The following is a 22,195-nucleotide window of genomic DNA, read 5'->3' as shown; positions in this document are numbered from 1 at the left end:
GTGAGGGTGACGGGGGAGCGCTCTCCTTATGAATACACTCATAAGTATGATTCCACTGTATTCTTTCTTTGCTCCGATTACCCAAATGGCACAATTTTTTTGTGCACGGTTTTGCATACTAGGAGTATGGCCCTGTAGCTGGAATATGCTCACCTATAGGGCATATTTAGCTAAATAATCCGCTTTAAGGTTACAAAGGGGAATTTTGCAGTGGAAATAAAACTATGGAATTTGCAAATTCTAAGCAATTGAAGTAAAGTATAATATGGAAATATTCACTCATCTGTTAATCATGAGTGGTGGAACATTAGAACTAAACCTTAAAACATTAATGCCTCTAACATGTTGCCGACTACCCGCAGTATATATGCGGTCGAGGTCTTTAAAACCTGCGATATAGTGTATTTAAAGGGGTTTTCTGGAACCTGACATGTAAAGTTCAATCACCTACAACTGCCAATACAAGTCACTTTTCAAATTACTCACGCTGGAGACTCTGCACGGTTTTCCAGATCGCATTGCCGGTCACGTGACTCCAACCTCATCCGATTTTCACTCTTTCAGTGAATTCCCATCCGTTCACGGTCCACACTTCCTTCCGGCCTGCTCAATGTACGGAACGTCATTACTGACGTCATGTACAAGGGTGGGGGCCGGATACACCATCCTTGACAGAGCATGCGTGGTTCAAACTAATTGTTTCCTCCACGCCTGCTCAATCCATTGCCTCTACTGCACCTGCGCCATTCCCAGTGACCAATGGAGCACCAATGTGCGGTCTTTCTGAGAACAGAGGTGGTGTGCGAAGCGGGTCTGGGGCTGGCTGAAATACCAGCTCTATGCACTGTGGTAAATGTAGTCCAGGAGGGACCGGAAACTGACGTGGACTGGAACTCCTTGATGTAAACAAAGTTAAAATTTGCAAGGAAAGGAATGATGAGGAAAACCTCAACCAAGAAGGTGGCATTTGAGGGGGGGGGGGGGGGTTATTGGAAGATATTTAGTGTGCCCAGATCTTTTGAATTTGAGCGCTGTGTATAGGCTAGAGGCAGCATCGCTGCCTCGATTGGTCCCGGTGATCGTGACAGGATGCAGTTAGTGCCAGGCTGCTGTTGGGTCTAACTAGACCCAGCACAGCCCTATTAGTGACAATGGTCACGATAAGAGGGCTGATTTTCCCCTGTAACTGGGGCTGCTGTGCAAAAACATGGTGTCAAAGAAAAAAAACTATTCCCCTAAAGGTCTTTTTTTCTGACCTTTTGAGGGACAGACCATAATAATAATAAAAAAATAAACTAAATAATAATTACACATAAAATACCCACCCAAAAAAAAAACATTCCCCATGCCAATCATTGTCGTAACGCTAGCCCTGACCGAATTACCCTAAAATAGAAATGGAATATATCAAAATTTACGCTAGACAATGATGATCACAAATAAAAGGTCTATTTTAGGGTAAAACAATATTATTACAAGAAAACATTCGCTGAAATGTTAAACTATATTTTTTCACTATTTTCGAACTATAAGCCTGAAAAAATGTGTATAAATATGATAAAAAAAAACCTACATTGTTTACGGGGAAAAAAAAAAACCCGCAAAAATCAAGTCGCTAGACCAACAATTAAAGAAGTTATAGCCGTTTAACACATGCTAAAAATGACTAAACGGTGTCCTGGTCCTAAAGGTTTAAAATAGCCCGGTCCTGAACCGGTTAATCTACATCTGACTTGTGCAACTTCTGAGGCGCACAAATAAACGGACCAATATGTGCTTGAAGGATACTTTTTTTTTTTTTTTGGAAGTGAAATGTGTAGTCCATAGCGCCAAATTAATTCCACAATATTGGCTGAACAGCACTGAAGAATGAAGTACCAGCTTTCTGTGACGTGTCCTGGTTACCATGGAGCCAGGACGTCACATAGGGAGACAGCCCTCAGTAGATAAGGCCACATCTATGAAGACTGTTCATACGTCAGTGCACATGTGAGGGAATACACTGCAGCTACTGAATAGGGACAGTTTGTACAGTAGCTGGCATTGATCACTGCCACTTTTAGAAAGGTGATGGTAAAGTATAGGAACTGAGAAAAAGTGGTGGGAGATGTTTATACACGACATTTATGCTCAAAGGCTTTTTTTTTTTCTCCCTCTTCTGTGCAACTACCAAAAAACAACATATAAATATTCGATATAGATTCCTCAACATTGAAATTACAACACCAAGAAGGAAACGTTTTGGAATTGTAGAAATCGCAGGATCGATAGACATGTGAATGATATGCAAATGATGGAAAAAAAAAAAAAGGGGAACAAAATATTCCAAACATTTTGATTTATTCCGTATCTAGTATGAGCACCACACGCAGAAATACATGCACTTACAATCCTTGGCATGCTATCAATGAGGTTATTAATGGCTGTCTGAGGAGTGTTATGCCATGCTGAATACACTTGGGCATGCAAATTATCAAGATTGGCTGGTGGCAGCTCCCTTTGCAAGTGCTGATTTATGACGTCCCATGGTAGCACGTATAAGGCTGCTCACAGTAGCACGAGCAAAATGCAGCCTGGTGATGTCCTGTTAAAACTGCTTGTAGGACACTTTGGAGAGGTGGCCATACCACTGGTTCCATGACCAAGTCTATGTAACACAGAGCTATTGGTGTACCTGAAATGAAGACTAGAGGGTCCTGGCTACCTTACATTATGCCACCCCAAACCATGATCCCAGGAGTAAGACTGATGTGATGTTCCCTTGTGAAGGCCTCATCGTGGCGTTGCCCACTTGGTCTCCAGACCAATCTCCGTGAATCATTGCATCCAAGACAAAAGCAGGACTCATCGCTAAAGAGGATAGACCTCCATTCCAGGCTCCATTGCCGCCTTTCTGTGCACTGTGATAGCCTTTGAGAGCAGTGGTGTGTGGTCAATGGAACACCTGTAGCTGGACGTCTCGGCCTAATGTCGTGCAAACTCTTTCTGATGGTTTGTGTCGACACTGGTTGCTGCCCTAGACTCGGGTTGTGACATTCAATTTCACTTGCAGTGTAGAATGGATCATTTTGCGCCATCTTCAATTTAGATGATCCGTCCGTGCAGAGGTTCGCCTCCGCGCACTTCTTACTGTCATTCCTGTTCGTTTTTGTTCTCCCAACGTCCGGGACACGGACACGCAACGTTGAATAGTGCTAATATCTCGGCCTAGGCGCTTGGCAATCTTCCAAAGTGATATACAAGGTCTCTCCGTTCAAGGATTCTGTCCCTCTACATTTGCGATAAGTGGCGATAACTGGCACGTTGACAAACAGGAGGCATCGCACAATCATCCCACACCACTTGATTTTTTTTTTTTGTGGCTAAAAATCTTTGCTTTCCACCTGGCCTTTATGCCGCTCCCAAATGTCACAGATTGGGGCTAGGTGCTTGAAAATTTGATCATTTGCAGATCTTGGTGACACCTGCTAATTCATCGATTTGCATAACCTTTCGGCTTGTCCTCCTTGGTGTTGCAATATCAATGTTGAGGAGTATTGAAAAGGGAAAAATCACACTGTAGTCTGTCAGTCTATTCTACCCACTCATTGGGGGGGAAAAAAGGCAAACCTGATCCTATTAGTTTCAGTGGGATCCATTATGCTTACAGTATATACAAACGAAACGTAAGCGGATCAGTCAGAAACTGAAGCCTTGGTGTAGATGTGAATAGAACCTAACCCAATGCTTTAAAACTGTGTGAAAATGCCCTTGTAGGAAATGGGAGACACAAGAATTTTACTTGCAAATACTCAAAATGACTCTGCCCTATTAATATATGTCTAGTAAAGGTTGCACTATAACCACACAGGAATGCAAATCAACACAACCTAAAAATTCCAGGCATGTTCTGAATATTTCTTTTCAGTTTATGCTTATGTTTAGGTCCTCTTCTGCAGTGTTTAGAACACGGTCCCACACTGTTGGTCATACCATGGTGCAGCACAATTGCTTCCCATGTCTTTTCCCTATTTCTGATGCCGAGATTGGGTTAAATTACAAAATAAGCCCGTTGCAATGCAGCCGTGATGCGATTCTGCTGTTGTGGCTCAAATATCCAAAGCATTGTGACTTTGCAGCAGATTATTTTTGTTCTACTTGCATTAAGCCAAGTCCTTTACTTATATCCATGGATTAATGACTGTGCCCTTTTTGTTTACAGGTTTAATGCATGTTCACAATAAACTGGTTGATCCATTGTACAGCATAAAGGAGAAAGGAACTGGAGTTGGACAGACCCCAAAGAAACCATACAGTGATTGAGAGGAGCAGAGGAGTTGTAAGATGATGTGATACAGGATCAGATTGTATACCTTTACTTCTTGAAGAACATGGTCTGCTACTTCCCTGACTAGGCAGTCAAGACGAGGACAGCCTCTAAGTGCTGTGTGGACCAGTACGATGATATTACACTATTACTAATATGAACTCTGTGAATGGTTTCCGCTGCTTAGGTTGCATTCATACAGTCGAATTGCCTTTTGGGATGGCCCTTTGGGCCAAATTTTCCTAATCTTGTATTTTTCTGAAAAAGATTAATAAAAATACTCTAATTTAAAAAAAATATATGTATGTATGTATGTATGGTCAGTTTCACACAAGTGTAATATGGCCACATTTTTGCACACTAATTACGGCTGCAAATCTTATCCCAACCGCAGAACTAATAACCAAAACTTTTCATTATCATAGAGGTTTATGATGCTGTTAGTTTGGTTCATCAGACGCGTGTGAAACCAGCCCAACACAGATTACTATGACTGTATGAATACATCCCTTAACCAATCCTTTATTATTTTTTTTCATAACTCACTTTTTTGGGTTCAAAATGTATTTTTCAAACATTGCCGATGTTTTGTATTAGAGAACAAAATAAATTTTGTATTCCACTACTCTTGTAGTTTGCGATGTTTACAGCACTGATTTTTATTATTATTTTTTTTTTCTAACCAGGATTAGTTTCCTCACAATACATGGGGCTAGTCCCCCTAACAGCTACTGATGCAAGCAAGTCACCCCTAATAATATCTTTTTTCTCACAGGTAATGCTTTGCAAAGGCCTCTTAAATACTACAATTGCTTGCCTTAAAGGGGTTTTCCAGCTTCTGACAACTGATGACCTTTCCACCGGATAGGTCATCAGTACATGGTCTGTGGGGGTCAGACACACGGGCGCCGCACAAATCAGCTGGTGCATCCGTGCATTGGACGTACAAGCTGGAAGCAGTTGGCTCCGGCAACGGAATAGCGGCCGACCTGCAGTACTGCAGCTCTGCAGCACGGCCGCTATGCTATGTACGGAGCCATCTGCTTCCGGGCTCTGTACATAGCATTATATGCCACAACATCCGGTGCCCGCAGGCCACAGGAGCCGGTTATCGGTGTGGGGTCCGGGTGTCTGACCCACACTGATGACATACTGATGACCTATCCGGTGGATAGGTCATCAGTTGTCAGAAGGTTGACAAGCCCTTTAAAACGTGTGGTCACCGCACATTGGTTTTCCTTTCCTGTTATGGAATCTACGCTTGTATTTGACAAGATATGTATATGCAACATAAACCAAAAATACGGGGCATGACTACTTAAGATGGTGTGGTTAATTTCCGCGAAACCGTGCCATTCTGCTGCAATTTCATGATAATAAACCGATTTGACAGCGCCGTCAGAATGGCCTCATGCACACGACCGTAGTGTTTTTCTGGTCCGCAAATTCCTGAACGTGGTCCGTATTTTGCGGTTGAAATGACATCCGTTGTGCATCCGTATGTCATCCGCAAAATGCGGATCATTTAAAAAAAAAAGTGCAAGGAAAACAATGATGCTGACTTCCTGTCGTCTTAGTAACACTTCTGCAAATTACACGGAGGTGTATCTGCAGTTTCCACGGGCCCATTTACTTCTATGGGCAAGTCCGTAGCGAATTTGCGGGCCGTAATAAGACGTCCTGAGTGTCTGCGGCTCATGTTTGCGGTCCTGAAAGGAACCGTAAAAACCACGGTCGTGTACTTGGTGCCATAGCAATGAATGGGTCCGCAGTTCACCCGCACATTTGCCTTAGGCCTCATGCACACGACCGTAGCCATGTGCACGGCTGTGATTTCCGAGTCGGCCGGCCACGGAGTGACAGCCACGAGCCCCCCACAAATCGCGGACTGTGCGATTTTATTTTCAATGAGCCCGGGCTCCGGGGCCATGCACGGACCGTGAAAACCACGGTCGTGTGCATGGCCCCATAGGAATGAATGGGGCCGCAATTCTCCCGTGGATTTTCGGGGGAATCGCAGCCGCAAAAGCATGTTCGTGTGCATGGGGCCTTACACTTTTATACCTCCTATTCCAACATTGCTGCATTTAATAGACTAGGAGGAGGCATTGAGAGTGAAGTCCATCTGCTACTCTTTCCGTGTGCATGTTGGGACGGAGCTGCTAAGGCTGGGTTCACACGACCTATTTTCAGGCGTAAACGAGGCGTATTATGCCTCTATTTACGCCTGAAAATAAGGCTACAATACGTCGGCAAACATCTGCCCATTCATTTGAATGGGTTTGCCGATGTACTGTGCAGACCTGTAATTTACGCATCGTCGTTTGACAGCTGTCAAACGACGACGCGCAAAATGACTGCCTCGGCAAAGAAGTGCAGGACACTTCTTTGCAACGTAATTTGAGCCGTTCTTCATTGAAGTCAATGAAGAGCAGCTCAAGATTTACGAGCGTCAGACGCCTCGCATATTACGAGGAGGAGCTTTTACGTCTGAAACGAGGCAGCTGTTTTCTCCTGAAAACAGTCTGTCTTTTCAGACGTAAAAGCCTCTCATCGTGTGCACATACCCTTTAGGTTAGGGCTACAGTTAGCCCTAGCACAGATTAGCAGAGGCAACAAGGAGGACACCGGTAAGTTAAAAAATGAAAGTATTTTTATATTCTAGAAGCAATGCAAATTACTATTCCCAACATCTGCACTTTCTGTATGAAAATAATTAGTAGGAAAACCCTGTAGACACTGCGGAAATTCCAACCGGCTTTTCCGTGTGGAAATTCCCCAGCGTTTACAGTAGCAGCAAAGTGGATGAGATTTAAACGTCTCAATCACACTCTGCAGAAAAAACATGCAGAATATACACGTCAATTGGCATTTTCTACGGAATTTCATTCTGGTGCATGATCGTTTAATGTTGTGAAAACACTAGAATTTCTGCATGGAAAGTGTGACTGGAAATTCCACAGTATGTATGCTACATGTGCCTTACTCTTAACCCTTTCACGACTGCCATATGGCTAAATATTTTCCAAATGTCGATGCCCTGTGCAGTTGTCACGTATATAAACGTTGGCAGCCTGGGACGGGGCTTAATAAGTGCAGTGCAGTTTCAGTGTAAACAGCGCTGCACTCTCATGGCTCCCAGGGCTTTGAGAGCCCAGGAATACACCCCGGGGATTCTGTTCCTAGAGGGAGCCCCTGACACGTCCTGTCCATATTTGGACAGTGAGGTCAGTGGCTCTCTAGGAGCGGACGCTTTGGCAGGGGATTCTGCTACTGGAGAAGCTCCTGACGTCACTGTCCATATGTAGACATCAGGAGCACCCTCTAGGAGCGGAAACCCTGGCCAGAGGGATTCCACTCCTACAGGGAGCTATGGTGGTGTGATCTACAGGAAGGGGTTGCCATTTAGAGACTATCTGCAGGGGGAGTGCGGTACTATCTACATTGGGGGTGCTATGTACAGGGTGTGTAGGACTATCTACATGAGCACTGTGGCATTATATGGGCACTACCTACAGGGGCTGGGACAAAAAAAAAACAACTAACTAATAAAATTCTTAGAGCTGCAACAGGATAGATAGAATTGCAAAAAAAAGTGTTTCACATTTTTTGTGATTTTTGTCTGCTCAGAAGTTAAAAATACGGAATTTATTAAACTAATCTAGAAAATGAAAGCCTCAAACTTGTAAAAATAGTTGTGATACTCAAAGCGGTTGCAAAGATATATTATTGTTTAAAGAAGTGCATATCAAAAATGGAAAATTTGACCTGGACACAGGGGCATCAAAGACCCTTGGTCATGAAAGGGTTAATGTACCTCTGAAATCTCTTTATGCTCCGATCCACTTTCACACACAGTGGGGGAGATCGACGATGCAAAAAACGCTAGAATTCTGGCACAGTTTGTGCCAAAAAATTGGCGTACGTTGTGTGCGAGAAATTTGTTGTGTTTTTAGACACTTTTTGCATTGTCCTAGATAGTTGTAGAAAAGTGTATTGAAAAAGAGGCATGGCTTAAAGCGTGCCAAATTTGTTAATGTCATGCTCCCATTTTTTTGGCCGCGTAAAGAAGAAAAAAAAAGTGTGTACCTTGTCTAGCAAGATGCGCCAAAATGATCATATATGTGCCATTGTGATCAATTTGGCGCAGCTTCTGCCTGTCTGGTTTAGTTTTATCCTGTCTATCTTTAAGACTGTATTAATAAATCTTCCTAAGTATGCTTTCTGCTGATCAAGCGTTAACAAATGGAGACTTTTGTTTGCTTACATTGTCTGGAGGAACAAAGTACTTTAGTCATATGATCTGGCTTTATAAAGCAGAAGCATTAAAGAGGCTCTGTCACCAGATTTTGCAACCCCGATCTGCTATTGCAGCAGATCGGCGCTGCAATGTAGATTACAGTAACGTTTTTATTTTAAAAAAACGAGCATTTTTGGCCAAGTTATGACCATTTTTGTAGTTATGCAAATGAGGCTTGCAAAAGTCCAAGTGGGTGTGTTTAAAAGTAAAAGTCCAAGTGGGCGTGTATTATGTGCGTACATCGGGGCGTTTTTAATACTTTTACTAGCTGGGCGTTCTGATGAGAAGTATCATCCACTTCTCTTCAGAACGCCCAGCTTCTGGCAGTGCAGACACAGCCGCGTTCTCGAGAGATCACGCTCTGTCGTCACTCACAGGTCCTGCATCGTGTCAGACGAGCGGGGACACATCGGCACCAGAGGCTACAGATGATTCTGCAGCAGCATCGGCGTTTGCAGGTAAGTAGCTACATCGACTTACCTGCTAACGCCGATGCTGCTGCAGAATCAACTGAAGCCTCTGGTGCCGATGTGTCCGACACGATGCAGGACCTGTGAGTGACGTCACAGATCTGCACTGCCAGAAGCTGGGCGTTCTGAAGAGAAGTGGATGATACTTCTCGTCAGAGAGCCCAGCTAGTAAAAGTATTAAAAACGCCCCGATGTACGCACATAATACACGCCCACTTGGACTTTTGCAAGCCTCATTTGCATAACTACAAAAATGGTCATAACTTGGCCAAAAATGCTCGTTTTTTAAAAATAAAAACGTTACTCTTATCTACATTGCAGCACCTATAGCAGATAGGGGTTGCAAAATCTGGTGACAGAGCCTCTTTAAACAGGTTTTTTGCTCAGTCAGCTAGTTATATGATCAAACTGCTCATATTGATGCAGCCTACATGTCGTTCTAGTGCCCTTATGCAGGAAACAGGAAATAATTCCTGATGCTAGACATACAATGTAACTTATCAGTCAAAATCGCAACGCTGTACAAACAGGTGTGCTAGACCAAGTTTACACTGTATCAACGGTATTTCTGTTGTGCCTAGGCAGTGTACATATGTACTATCCAGGGGCGGACATGAACAGCAGAGGGCCTCCATCAAGAAGAGTATATGGATGCCTTAAGGGGGTTTTAAACTGGGCAATTATCGGGCAAACAAGTGTTCATAGAATGCTCATTCCCGATAATTGGCTTGTGTAAACAGGGCAGTGATCAGCAGATGAACGAGCAAACGCTCAACAATGTCTCGTTGATTGGTGCCTCGCTACTCCGGCTGATTATCGGCTGGTGTAAAAGGGCCTTTACTCTCCAATAGCTCATCAAAGAAAACCCTGCCCTTAACAGCTCTTTCACACGAGAGATCAGGCTGTGAAAAACGATCCATGTGTCGGCCAGATTTCTTGGCCCGACCAAGGTACAGATAAACGGGACTCCTGCCATCATGGACATTTATGATGCGAAGAGTCTCTGCCTCCCCACGGAATTGCTGTTCTGCACTGTATAATTATGTTCAGTGCGGAACAGCAGTTCTGTAGGGAGGCATGGACTCCTAGCATCATAAACGTCTATGATGCCAAGAGTCCTGTTCACCTGTACCACGGTCGGGCCAGGAAATCCAGCCGACCCATGGGCCGATTTTCACAGCCTGATTTCAGTCGTGTGCAGGAGCTGTAAGGCTATGTTCACACGGCTTATTTTCGGCCGAATAATCTGAAGGAGAATGCCTCCAAACATCTGCCCATTGATTTCCAAGGGAAAAACTGCGTTCTGTTCAGACGGGGCGTTTTTTACGTGGCAGTTTAAAAAAAAAAAAACACTCCGTATTTTCAGACTTTGTTTTGCTAAGCGTATGAACGTACCCAAAGTCTCTAACAATCCACCAATAGTTGTGAGCCATTGAAGCTAACACACGCAATCCAACAGAGTTTAAAGGTGGGCGCCCCTACCTACTGGGCCACTGTGCAGCTGCACAGGTTGCACCATTGGTATATCCGCCCCTGGTACTATCGCGAGTCACAAGTGCAAATCCAGCCAAGGTAACTTCTCCATGTAATGTGCATCTTCTCCCCAATGTTTGGCAGGCTGGATAATATGCACTGAAAAGTACAAGGTTTACTGGAGTTATAGTTTATCCATTGTCACTTATCAGGATAGAGTTAAAGGGATTTCCAAGTCCATCAAAATTGTGGCCATAGGAGCCACATAGGAGGGGGGATGCAATAAAACAAAAAAAGCCATTACTTACCTGACAAATCTCTTGGTGTTCCAAAGCTGCCTGCTTCGGTCCTGCACGCAACGGTTTGTTGACAAGGCTGCAGTGAGGACCTGCCTGTATGCCCACTTAATTACTCCAGTCAATCACTGACCTAAGTGGGTATTCAGCCCGGGACTGCTGAGGCCAGTAATTTGGCTGCAGCGATCATGTGTGTGTGTGTGTATATACGGGCACTTCGTTGCTGCAGCTATGTCAATAAACCGCAACAAAGAGGACCGGAGTGGCTGTGCTGGAACGCAGGGGGATTAATGGAACGTCAGGTGAGTAATGACTTATTTTTTTCCTCAAATTCCCAGCCACTTCTCACATGGCCACATTTTTGATAAACATGGAAAACCCCTTAATGTCATTAATGGTACTTATGCCACAGTGCCGTGAAAAGGCGGTGCTGTGACATAAGACCCACACGGGTGCCCCGGGTCTCAGGTTGTCTAAGGACTGCTCGGCACCTAATCTAGCGGGCGGGATCGAAATTAGCATGGAAATTGGCAAAAATGTGACTAAAATGCAATTAAGTCGTATGTACCCCAAGTGATAAAAACTACAAGTCGTCCCTCAAAATATAAGACGTCATACAGCTACATAAAGGCTAACAAATGTATGGCTCTTGGAATATAGCAAAACGCAACCCACTTTTCTTAACCCCTTAATGACATATCCCGTACATGTCTGTGGTAGCCGTTAAGGGGAAGTATGAAGCGGGCTCACTGGTTGAGCGCACTCCATACTCAGTGGGTGATGGCTGAGTAATGCAGTCTACACCAGAATGCAATGGGTGGAATTAAAGATTACATAGATTCCGCCCGTTTGCAACACCTTAAATACTGCGGTCAATGGCGACCGTGGAATTTGAGTTGTTAGAATCGGGGGTGCGATCAAGGGGTGCCGATGGTAGTCATGGCAGCCTGGGGGCGTAATGAAGGCCCCCCAGATCTGCCATCTTTGTACTCCTATACTGCAATACATTAGTATTACAATATTTTATGCAAGCGGCCCAACGATCGCTGGTTCAAGTCCTCGCGGGGGACTAATAAAAAGTAAAATACATGTCGATATTTTTTTTTATATGTTCCATAAAAAAAGGAAATTTAAAAAAAACGAAAAACTTTGCAACACACTTTGCTGCTTTTTGGCCACAAAAAGTCGCCCCAGAATGGTATTGGCAAAAATTACAGCTCGCCTCACAATATATAAGCCCTCATATCGCTAAATTGACGGAAAAGTAAAAGTTATTGCTCTCAGAATATGGCGACACAAAACATTTATTTATAAAAAAAATATATATAAATTTGGTATCACAGTAATCTTACCTGTAGAACAGGGGTCTCAAGCACGCAGCCTGCGGATGTCTGGGGCTTCCCCAGAGCGGAGTCCCGTGCAGAGCACTAGTACAGGCTCTCCTCCGGGACTCTGTGGAATTCCCTGACATCGCTGTCCATATATATGGACAGTGCGTCAGGGTCTTCCTCAGAGCGGAGACCCGGGCAGAGCGCTAGTATCGGCTCTGCTCTGGGACTCTGGGGAAACCTCTGACATCGCTGTCAATACACCGACAATGATGTCAGGGGCTTCCCCAGAGCAGGAGTCCCAGTGATGGCAGGAGCACAGCTGGAGTCCTAGGAAGAGCCTACGAGCACTCTGCCCGGGACCCCAGCTCTGGGGTTGTCCCTGACATCTCTGTCAATATATGGACAGTGATGTCAGGAGCAGAGCTAGAATCCCAGGCAGAGTACTAGAAGCAGCTCTCCTCCGGGACTCCAGCTCTGGGCAAGCCCCTGACATCACTGGCGGCGGCATTATCTACAGAGGGAGTGTTGCATTATCTATAGAGGGCACTGTGGCGGCATCTACAGAGGACAATGTGGCATTATCTAGGGGTGTGTTACATTATCTTCAGAGGGCACTGTGGCGGCATCTACAGAAGGCACTGTGGCATTATCTAGGGGTGTGTTGCATTATATACAGAGGACTCTGGCAGCATCCAGCGAAGGCACTGTGGCAGCATACACCGAGGGCACTGCGGCATAATCCACGAAGGGCACTGCGGCAGCATTCACCGAGGGCACTGTGGTCTAAAAAGGGGCCGCCTAATCTTGACGTGTGTCTGCCAAACACTGCCAACGGAGTTGCCGGACTGCATTTAGCGACACTTAAACTGGAAAACTGGATTGTTGAAATAAGCACGTGGAGAAATATCTCGTTTTAAACCTAGCGGTATTATTATAGTAATGTAGTATTATTATTATTATAGTAATATTGTGTTATAGTAGATCAAATAACTAACTGATTAACAATTTTGTATTGTATCAAATTTGAAAGTAATGCGGCCCATCAACTTCACACTTTTTCTATATGTGGCCCACTTACCCGGCCGAGTTTGAGACCCCTGCTGTAGAATAAGGTGAACATGTCGTTTTTACCGCCTGATGGATGCCGTAAAAACAAAACACCCCAAAAAATGGCGTAATTGCCTATTTCAAACTAGAATTTTTTTTTCAGCTTCCCAGTACATTATGCGGTACATTAACCCCTTAGTAACCAGCCTATTTCAGGCATTCATGACCAAGCAAATTTTTTTGTTTTTCTATCGCATTCAAAGAGCTATAACTTTTTTTTATTTTTCCATCAACATAGTTGTATAAGGACTTGTTTTTTGTGGGACATTGTATTTTTTTAATTGCACCATTTTGGGGTACATATTTATTAACGACTTTTTGGGTAGTAATAGAAAAAAAAATCTGAAATGTTACCATTCTTTTGCGTCTTAAATTTATGCAGTTTACTGTGTGCTGTAAGTAAAATAACTTTATTCTGCGGCTCGTTACGATTAAAGACATACCAAATTTATAGAATTTTATGTTTTATTACTCCAGCACAATAAAAACACTAACCCTTTAATGACCAGGTCAATTTGAGTTTATTTTTGTTTTTTCCTTTCCGCCTTCCTAAAGCCATAACTTTTTTCATTTCTTCGTCGACATAGCCGTATGAGGGCTCTTTTTTTTTTTTGTGGGACAAGTCGTAGTTTTTCATGACACCATTTAACAAGTTAGTGACCGCCCCATAGTGTTTTTAAGGCGACCACTATCTCCCTGCTCTCAGCTGCCAGTGGGACTAGTAAAAAAAAAAGTTTAATAAAAAACCCACTTTTTCCCCTTACAAACTGCTTTATTATTAAAAAAAAAAACAAAATAAAGTTTCACGTATTTGGTTATTTCATAATTTAACCCACACGGTGAACGTCGTAGAAAAAAACATGCAAAAATTGCTGTATTCTTTGAATCCAGCCTTAAAAAAAGTGATCAAAAGTGATCGAAAAGTCGCATCTACTCCAAAATGGTACCGATAAAAACTACGTCGTCCCGCAAATAAAAAAGCCCTCATACAACTGCATTGGTGAAAAAATAAAAAAGTTATGGCTCTTGAAATATGGAGACACAAAAACAAATAATTTTGGAAGAAAGTGTTTTCACTGTGTAAAAAAAAGTAGTAAAACAAACAAAATCTAAATAAATTTGGTATAGTTATAATCGCAACAACCCACTGTGTTATTTATACCACACGGTAAACGGCGTAAATTTAGGACACAAAAAAAGTGTGGTGAAATTGATTTTTTTTCTATTCCCCCACCCCCAAAAAAGTTAATAAAAGTTAATCAATAAAATCTACGTACCCCAAAATGGTGCTATTAAAAATTACAACTGGTCCCGCAAAAAGACAAGACCCTTTACAGCTATGTCGATGTAAAAATAAAAAAGTTATAGCTCTTTGAATGAGATGATGGAAAAACGTAAAAAATGGCTTGGTCATTAAGGTCTAAAATAGGCCGGTCTTTAAGGGGTTTAAAAAAATTATGTAGAATGGGGTGCATGCTGCAGATTTTGTAATCCGCATCATGTCAATTCTGTTGCGGATTTCACAGATTGCTATATACATTGCATTAGGAAAGTGTTTAGACCGTTCCATTTTTTCACATTTTGTTACGTTAAACGTTTTATTTTAGCACAAGGCCTCAAGTTTTTCCCTATAATTTTGCACTCAATAGCCCAGCACCTTTGGCAGTGATAACAGCCTCCAGTCTTCTTGGGTATGATGGCACAAGGTTTGCACACCTGGATTTGGGAATATTCTGCCATTTTTCTCCACAGATCCACTCAAGCTCTGACAGCTCGGATCGGGACCATCGGTGGAACGCCATTTTCAGGTTTCTCCAGAGATGTTCGATTGGGTTCAAGTCAGGGCTCTGGCTGGGCCACTCAAGGACATTCACAGAGTTGTCCCTAAACTCCTGTGTTGTCTTGGCTGTGTGCTTAGGGTCATTGTCTTGTTGGAAGGTCGGACTAGTTAACCTGATCCAGAGTGCTCTGGACTTTATTCATTAAGAATATCTCTGTACTTTGCTCCATTTTTCTTTCTCTCAACCCTGACCAGTCTCCCTGTCTCAGCCGCTGAAAAACACCCCCACAGCATGATACTGCCACCACCATGCTTCACTGTAGGGATGGTATTGGGCAGGAGATGAGCAGTGCCTGGTTTCCTCCAGACATGACGCTTAGAAATAAGGCCAAAAATTTCAAACACTATTCTGTCAGATCACAGAATCTTGTAGTCCTTTTAGGTGCTTTTTTTTTTTTTTGAAAACTCCAGGCGGGCTTTCATGTGTCTCTTACCGAGGAGAGGCTTATTTTTGGCCACTCAACCATAAAGCCCAGATTGGTGGATCTACACACAGGATCTTTGGGGCTTAGCTTACTTTCGTGGGGCGGTCAGCTCTAGGAAGAGTCCTGGTTGTTCCAAACATCTTCCATTTAAGAATTACGGAGCCGCTGCGCTCTTGGAAACTTTCAGTGCAGAAGAAATGTTTTGTACCCTTCTCCGATCTGTGACTCCACAAAATCCTGTCTCTGAGCTCTACAGGCAGTTCATTCCTCCTCATGACTTGGTTTTTGCTCTGATATCCATTGTCAGCTGTGAGACCTTATATAGACAGGGGTGTGTCTTTCCAAATCATGTTACATTAAATGAATTTACCACAGGTGGACTCCAATCAAGGTGTAGAAACATTTCAGAGATGATCTAGAGAAATGGGAAGTGTGTGTGAAAAAAATACACGGTTTCTGGATAGACATTACTGTTAGGGTATGTTCACACGACAGCGTCCGTAACGCCTGAAATTAGGGGGATGTTTCCGCCTGAAAACATCCCCCGTAATTTCAGCCGTAATGGCATGTGCAGGCGCTTGAATGCCGCGTCCATTACGGACGTAATTGGCGCTGCTATTCATTGGAGTCAATGAATAACGGCTCCAATTACGGCCAAAGAAGTGACAGGTCACTTCTTTGACGCGGGCTTCTATTTACGCGCCGTCATTTGACAGCGGCGCGTAAATATACGCCTCGTGTGAACAGACAAACGTCTGCCCATTGCTTTCAATGGGCAGATGTTTGTCAACGCTATTTTCGGACGTAATTCGGGGCAAAAACGCCCGAATTACGTCCGTAATTAGTGCGTGTGAACATACCCTAATACTAAGAGAAACCAGCACTGATCAGATGCAGATACACAACAAATACATCCATACCTCCATCCAGACTTCGGGTATGTTCACACGCAGTGACCAAAACGTCTGAAAATACGGAGCTGTTTTCAGGCGAAAACGGCTCCTGATTTTCAGACGTTTTTGTAGCAACTTGCGTTTTTTACGGACGTTATTGGAGCTGTTTTTCAATGGAGTTAATGAAAAACGGTTCCAAAAACGTCCCAAGAAGTGACATGCACTTCTTTTTCGTGGGCGTCTTTTTATGTGCCGTATTTTGACAGCGAAGCATAAAATTACATCTCGTGGGAACAGAACACTGTAAAACCCATTGCAAGCAATGGGCAGATGTTTGTAGGCGTAATGGAGACGTTTTTTCAGGCGTAATTCGAGGCGTAAAACGCCTGAAAACACAGTGTGAACATACCCTTACAGATGATGTCTTCGCTGAATGGAGACATTTTCACTCCTTATCTCCTACAATTGGCCCAGGCCGCAACAACACTTATTTCAGCCAATGAACAGAGTCTCAGCAGAGTTTGCTGCCCAGGCATCCTCACTTTTTCATAATCTTCCCCACCATCTAAACACAAACTTCCCATCCTGATGCTCTAATAGTGCCCCTAAAAATGTACTGCAGAGATAAGTGACAGATAGTTTCCCCAACGGTTATTAGTGCCACACATAGCACCGTCAAAAATAAGTGTGCCAAGCTGATCGTAATAGTGCTCCAAACAGTGCTTTCAAAAAAATTGTGCGATTCAGAGTGCCTCCATTAGTAATAGTGCTCCCATTAATAATATTGATCCTTCACAGTGCCCCATTAGAAATAGAGCTCCCCTCACAGTGCTCCCACACGGTGCCCCCGTCAGTAATAGTAGTGCCCCATTAGTAACAGTGCCCCCCACAGTTTCCCTATTCGTAATAGTACTCTTCATAGTGCCCTCAATTGAAAATAATACTCCCCCACGTTCTCTCCTCACCCACTTCGTTACAGACAGAGCCAATCACAGCTATTCTACTGATAGAGCGGGGGATGATGCGCACTGACACAGGAGCCCGCCCCTTTCCCAAGATCCTCTGCACAAGCATCAGTACATCAAGGAAGCGCCAAGGCAACCGGTAAGCCATGGACTCGTTCAGTACTGCAGATTGATTTTTAAACTACAGCACTGACAGAAGCTAGGGATGTACTCTGCACTCGTCCGCGATTGACGGTTTGCCGACCACTGGTTTAGAAGATCATTTTGATTGGATTTCAGGCTGTTTACCTTTGCAACCATTATTAATGCTTCTAAATTAAAAAATGAAATTTGTAAATTATATTGATGAAAATTATCCTACCATATTGTGTTTACAGCTCTTATGCAGACCTGTGTGTCTCCATGGATATAGACTACAAACAGTGTATAGTCTGATGCTGCATTCATGTGTTTTCTACATTGCCTCCGCCTCCTTTTCTTGGTAACCTATAGCTTGAGGTATCCTATAGACTGAGGAATTGGGTCAAAAGAAATTGGTTGCACGTGTACAGACCCTTTAACCCTTTCCTGCCCTGTACCATACATTTACTGCGCTGGTGGCTGGGCCTTAGTGCAAAGCTCTGTAAATGTACATCTGGGACCCACACCTATCAAGAACGGGACCCCCTAAACCCTGTTCTACCTTTCTCGGTTCCCGCTGCCTCCCAGGCCACTTCCTGATTACATGGTCGGAAATTACGAGAAGAGAATAGTTCGCTGAGTTACGCTGTTTTTGTAACTCCCATAGAAGTAAATGGCAGTTACGGAAACGGCGTAGCCCACATCCTTTGCTTCTTCCGTAACTGCCATTCACTTTGATGAGTTAAATGGTCAGAAATTACGAAGTGGCCTCAGAGGGAGCAGTAACCGAGAAAAGTAGAATGGGGTTTAGGGGGCCCCATTTTAGAGATAGGTGGGACGCGCATCTATCTGACATTTATGACATAGCCTGTGGATATGCCATAAATGTCCCTGTTGGACAAACCCATTTTAAGGGGGAACCTGTCACCAGCATTTCACCTATTGAACTCTATTCACCTCTCACTGGCTGCTGCTGTCAAAAGTTAATTGCCGTTATACCCTCTCCTAATCTTCTCCGACCGCAAATAAGGGTCTGCAAACATTTTGCGCCTTTTATGTTAATAATCCGGCAGTCTCGTTCGTTCCTCTTCTTATGCCCGCCCACCCACTGGCGTAGCTATAGGGGTCGCAGCGGTCGCCATTGCGACCGGGCCCCGAAGCCAGGGGGGCCCACGGCCCCCCGCACCACATCAATAAAAAGTTACTATAGTAACTCGGGCCGCGGGCCCCTGTTACTATAGTAACATACTTTACTTACCTTCCTGGTTCCGGATCGCAGCGGAGGTCCTAACGTCAAGCGCTGTGCGCAGCGCATGACGTCACAGCGCTATGCGCCGCGCACAGCATAGAGAGGACAGAACTCCCGCCGCGGATGAAGAAGGTAAGGTTAGCCCTGACTGGCGGCGTCCGACTCCCGGGACCCGCCAATCAGCTGTTTTGAAGGGGCCGCAGCACTCGTACGAGAGCTTCTCCCCTTCAATCCTGTCACTTCATTCCGGTCACACTGTGAATCTGTGTCGGCGATTCACAGTGTGAGCGAGTAGTGAAATGAAGGGGAAGCAGCTGTCGTACGAGTGCTGCGGCCCCTTCAAAACAGCTGATTGGCGGGTCCCGAGAGACACATCAGCTATTGATGTCCTATCCTGAGAATAGGCCATCAATGTTTAGGGACTGTACAACCCCTAAGCCTACGATGTAGCAGGCTTAGGGGGCCCATGAGACAGGATCACAGATTGTGTGATGCTGTCTGCTGGGCCCTGTATCTAAGCCAATCACATGGTAGGCTTAGATACATGGCCCATGCGTGATCCTGTCTGCTGGGCCCTGTATCTAAGCCAATCACATGGTAGGCTTAGATACATGGCCCATGCGTGATCCTGTCTGCTGGGCCCTGTATCTAAGCCAATCACATGGTAGGCTTAGATACATGGCCCATGTGTGATCCTGTCTGATGGGCCCTGTATATAAGCCTACCACACTGTAGGTTTAGATACAGGGCCCCAGCACACAGTAATCTTATACTGTATAAGATTACTGTCTGCTGGACCCTGTATCTAAGCCTTCCTTGTGGTAGGCTTAGATACAGGGTCCCACAGACAGTATCACACATGGGCCCTGTATCTAAGCCTAACACATGTGTTACTAATAATTTTTTGTGTGTTTTCTTACAGGTTCGGTCGTTGGACTACGTCGGATTCCAGGACTACTTCGATGACAGCTTTTTTTTTTATTGTTAATGAGGGTTGTGTGGGTTTTTTTTTTATTTCAATAAAATATTTTTCCTATGTCTGTGTTTTTTTTTTTTAAACTATATTACTACCGCCTTAGAAATGGCCGCCGGCTGATTGACAGCGTCCATTGCTAAGGCGGGGCTTAGTGTTAGCCAATGCAGAGGCGAACACTAACCCCCTTTATTACCCCGGTACCCACCGCCACGAGGGGTGCTGGGAAGAGCCGGGTACGATCCAGTACCTGACCATCTGTAGTGATGGTCGGCCACTGGGGTAGCCGCAGGCTGGTATTATCAGGAGGGGAAAGGCCAAAAACAGTGGCCCTTCCCACCCTGGTAATGCTAGGCTACTGCTGCTTTATTGTATCTGGCTGGTTATGAAAAATGGGGGGGACCCCACGTCATTTAAAAAAAATAAAAATAAATAAATAATTGGAAAGAACGATGTGGGGTCCCCCCCCCAATTTTCATAACCAGCCAGATACAACACAGCAGGCAGCATTACAAGGGTGGGAAGGGCCACTGTTTTTGGCCTTCCCCAGCCTAATACTACCAGCCTACGGCCACCCCGGTGTCTGACCGTCACTACAGATGGTCGGGTACTGGTTCGTACCCGGCTCTTCCCAGTACTGGTGGCGGTGGGTATCGGGGTAATAATTGGCGTTAGTGTAGCCTCTGCACCGGCTAACATTAAGCCCCGCCTTAGTAATGGAGGTTGTCAATCAGCCAGCGGCCATTACTAAGGCGGTGATAATAAAGATTAAAAAGATACAAGCACATAGAAAAAATATTTTATTGAAATAAAAAAAACACAACCCTCATTAACCATTTTATTGAGAATAAAAAAAATGCCGTCATTGAAGTCCTCGAATCCGAAGTCCAACAACCGAACCTGTAAAAAAACACAAACACACAAAAATAATCAGTAACACATAAAGAAGCAAAATTATTATTCTTACCTGTCCTGGGTCCAGCGCTGGAGACGCAATGTCAGCGAGCTGGGCCCTGTATCTAATCCAATCATGTGTGATACTGTCTGCTGAGCCACTGTATCTAATCCAATCATGTGTGATACTGTCTGCTGAGCTGTGTATCTAATCCAATCATGTGTGATACTGTCTGCTGGGCCCTGTATCTAATCGTATCTTGTGTGATACTGTCTGCTGGGCCCTATATCTAATCCGATCATGTGTGATACTGCCTTCTGAGCCGCTGTATCTAATCCTATCATGTGTGGTACTGTCTGCTGAGCCACTGTATCTAATCCGATCATGTGTGATAATGCCTTCTGAGCCACTGTATCTAATCCTATCATGTGTGATACTGCCTTCTGAGCCACTGTATCTAATCCTATCATGTGTGATACTGTCTGCTGAGCCACTGTATCTAATCCTATCCATAGTTTATAGGGTCGTAGTGCTATAGATATGCTATGCTGTCTCATATACACACTTTTTTTTGGGTGGACACATATGTATTGGGGCTATTTCCCCTGACATTTTAAGCCCTGAGGGTATGTTCACACGGCAGCGTCTGTTACGGCTGAAATTACGGTGATGTTTTCAGGAGAAAACAGCACCGTAATTTCAGCCGTAGTGGCACGTGCAGGCGTCTTTCGCTGCGTCCATTACGGACGTAATTGGAGCTGTTTTTCTATGGAGTCCATGGAACACGGCTCCATTTACGTCTGAAGAAGTGACAGGCACTTCTTTGACGCGGGCGTCTTTTTTACGCGCCGCCTTTTGACAGCTGCGCATAAAAAAAAATGACCGTCGGAACAGAACATCGTAAGACCCATTCAAATGAATGGGCAGATGTTTGCCAACGCTTTTGAGCCGCATTTTCGGACGTAATTCAATGCTAAAACGCCCGAATTACGTCCGTAAATAGGGTGTGTGAACCCAGCCTTAGTGACGCCCCGGCTGCTAGTGCTGCATTGTTGGGTCACTTAGGAGACCCAGCGATGCAGCTGAAAGCTGCGGACCGTTGGCCATGAGAAGTTTGCGGGGGGGGGGGGGGCAGTAAGAATTTTAGCATCGGGGCCCATGAGCCTTTAGCTACGCCCCTGCGCCCACCACTGAAAACTGGCCCGCCCTCTCGTCTAAGAGAGCGCGCATGTCCCTGTCAAGTATGGTCCGACAACCTTCCCTGCTTTGTCCGACTGCGCATGCGCTGCTATGGTGTCCCGTTGTGTGCACGCACCAGAACAGGACATCGATACGCAAGCGCGGGATTTCGTGTGTGCTGGGGGCAAAGTGAGGATCTGTCAATCAAAAGTAAGGAGGCGGGGTAAACTAGGAAAGGCTTGAAGAATGAAGATTTGACTCTTTTCGAACTAAGATATGACTCATGCTCATTAGCATACGGTACAGGAAGGCTGGGTTCATACACCCTATTTACGGACGTAATTCGGGCGTTTTAACCTCGAATTACGTCCGA

The 22,195-nt window shown here is 44.5% G+C and overlaps 1 protein-coding gene across 2 annotated transcripts in view; it reads left to right on the top strand.

Moving 5' to 3' along the window:
* GNPDA1 (glucosamine-6-phosphate deaminase 1) overlaps window positions 1-4,944 on the top strand; it is a 69,461-nt gene extending 64,517 nt beyond the window's left edge. For both annotated transcript variants that reach the window (XM_075860032.1, XM_075860033.1), the window contains one exon: window positions 4,202-4,944. In XM_075860032.1, the coding sequence (XP_075716147.1) occupies window positions 4,202-4,302 (101 nt within the window). In that variant the 3' untranslated portion in view covers window positions 4,303-4,944. The remainder of the gene's footprint in view (window positions 1-4,201) is intronic.
* Window positions 4,945-22,195: the final 17,251 nt, after the last annotated feature.

Source organism: Rhinoderma darwinii, chromosome 3 (genome assembly GCF_050947455.1).
Source record: "Rhinoderma darwinii isolate aRhiDar2 chromosome 3, aRhiDar2.hap1, whole genome shotgun sequence".
Lineage (NCBI taxonomy): Eukaryota > Metazoa > Chordata > Amphibia > Anura > Rhinodermatidae > Rhinoderma > Rhinoderma darwinii.
The sequence above is the reverse complement of the archived record's forward strand: the minus strand, read 5'-3'. Positions and strand labels throughout refer to the sequence as shown.